The sequence below is a fragment of the Perkinsus marinus genome (assembly GCF_000006405.1).
Source record: "Perkinsus marinus ATCC 50983 genomic scaffold scf_1104296949592, whole genome shotgun sequence".
Taxonomy (NCBI): domain Eukaryota; phylum Perkinsozoa; order Perkinsida; family Perkinsidae; genus Perkinsus; species Perkinsus marinus.
The window spans coordinates 82,994-84,172 of record NW_003209868.1 but is presented as its reverse complement, the minus strand read 5'-3'; the positions used below and the strand labels follow the sequence as shown (position 1 = coordinate 84,172).

The 1,179-nt window shown below is 43.3% G+C and overlaps 2 protein-coding genes across 2 annotated transcripts in view; one reads left to right on the top strand and one right to left on the bottom strand.

Moving 5' to 3' along the window:
- The window catches only part of Pmar_PMAR018228 (hypothetical protein), a gene marked incomplete at both ends in the record, with an annotated part of 317 nt that extends 141 nt beyond the window's left edge, over positions 1–176 (top strand). The window contains 2 exons of the mRNA XM_002778386.1: positions 1–37; positions 106–176. The exon at positions 1–37 is cut by the window's left edge and continues 4 nt beyond it. Coding sequence (XP_002778432.1) covers positions 1–37; positions 106–176 — 108 coding nt within the window. The remainder of the gene's footprint in view (positions 38–105) is intronic.
- Positions 177–1,082: 906 nt separating this feature from the next.
- Pmar_PMAR018227 (hypothetical protein) overlaps positions 1,083–1,179 on the bottom strand; it is a gene marked incomplete at both ends in the record, with an annotated part of 267 nt that continues 170 nt past the window's right edge. The window contains one exon of the mRNA XM_002778385.1: positions 1,083–1,179. Within this exon, the coding sequence (XP_002778431.1) occupies positions 1,083–1,179 (97 nt within the window).

Here is a 1,179-nt window from a genome sequence, read left to right as displayed (position 1 = left end):
AAGACATTCCAGTTGTATAAAAAAGGTGTTATAAAGGGTAAGTTTCCTATCACTTATGGACCACTCTATTTGGCTAGAGTGAGCCGATACGCTAGTTTTCTTCAGGAAATTGCGGGGTCGTCTTGAACCATGGAGTTGTCGCAGTAGGGTATGATCTTGATGCGCATGATCCGTGAGTTGAATTCCCCTCCGCGTGATTCACAACATGGATTTTCAAAGTCAGGATTTAGTACGTTTCCTTCAGTTATTATCTCGTCAAAAACTCCTGGGGCACTGACTGGGGTGAACACGGATATGTCAAGATAGGAATCGATCATTCACAATTCGGTGGGTCAAGCGCATTGTGGATTCTGGTTTGACTGATGAAGTTAAATCTCAGGAATTTGTGGAATCTTGAAAGATGTGACGTTTCCGGTGAGTGCGAGTTACCAGTGAAGCCAAGGTGTCTACAGCGTTTAGGTTTATTTAGTTGGTTTTTGAATGCGAGTAAACCATATTTTTCGAACTCAAGTCTCAAAAGTGATGTAACATCACTGATGTTTCGATATGATGACTAACACTGCTTCATTTGCTATTTTCATCATGTCCTCACCACTTACACAAACTTTTATAGATTTCATTACATGGCAAGTTGCAGTAGTGTTGGACAAGTGTTGAGGAATGGATCTGTTCTAACGTTCCCAGAGAGAGTCCGAGAGACCAAAATAGCGGGGGTCACAGGCACTTGATAAACGTACAGTACGCGCCATCTAAACCGGCAATCCTTGTTAGATCGTTTTTCCTTCCGATACATTGAGTTTTGAGCTAATTTCTTCGCCAAACATCTTAGATATACCTCTCATGCTGAAATCCAAGTCGCGCACTTTAAGCTCGAAAAAAATTGAGCCCTTTTTTCGATTTCCTGCGCGCATCTCCTGCGGCGCCTCTGTGGACAGCAAGAATCAGAGCAAGACGTACTTTTCAACTACGTCCCTTCGGCAATCATAGAAAGAAACCCTACTGACTATACAACACTGCTGTGACTTAATTAAATCGAAGGCGATCATACTTGCCACTTGTATTTGCTCTAGCCGGCCCACCAACTACAGGCGCTGACCCCCGATGCTTTCGACAATCTCTTGCATGGTAAGGACCTTACTAGAGTAACGTAAGTACTTCCTGGGTAATCGGAAGTGCTTA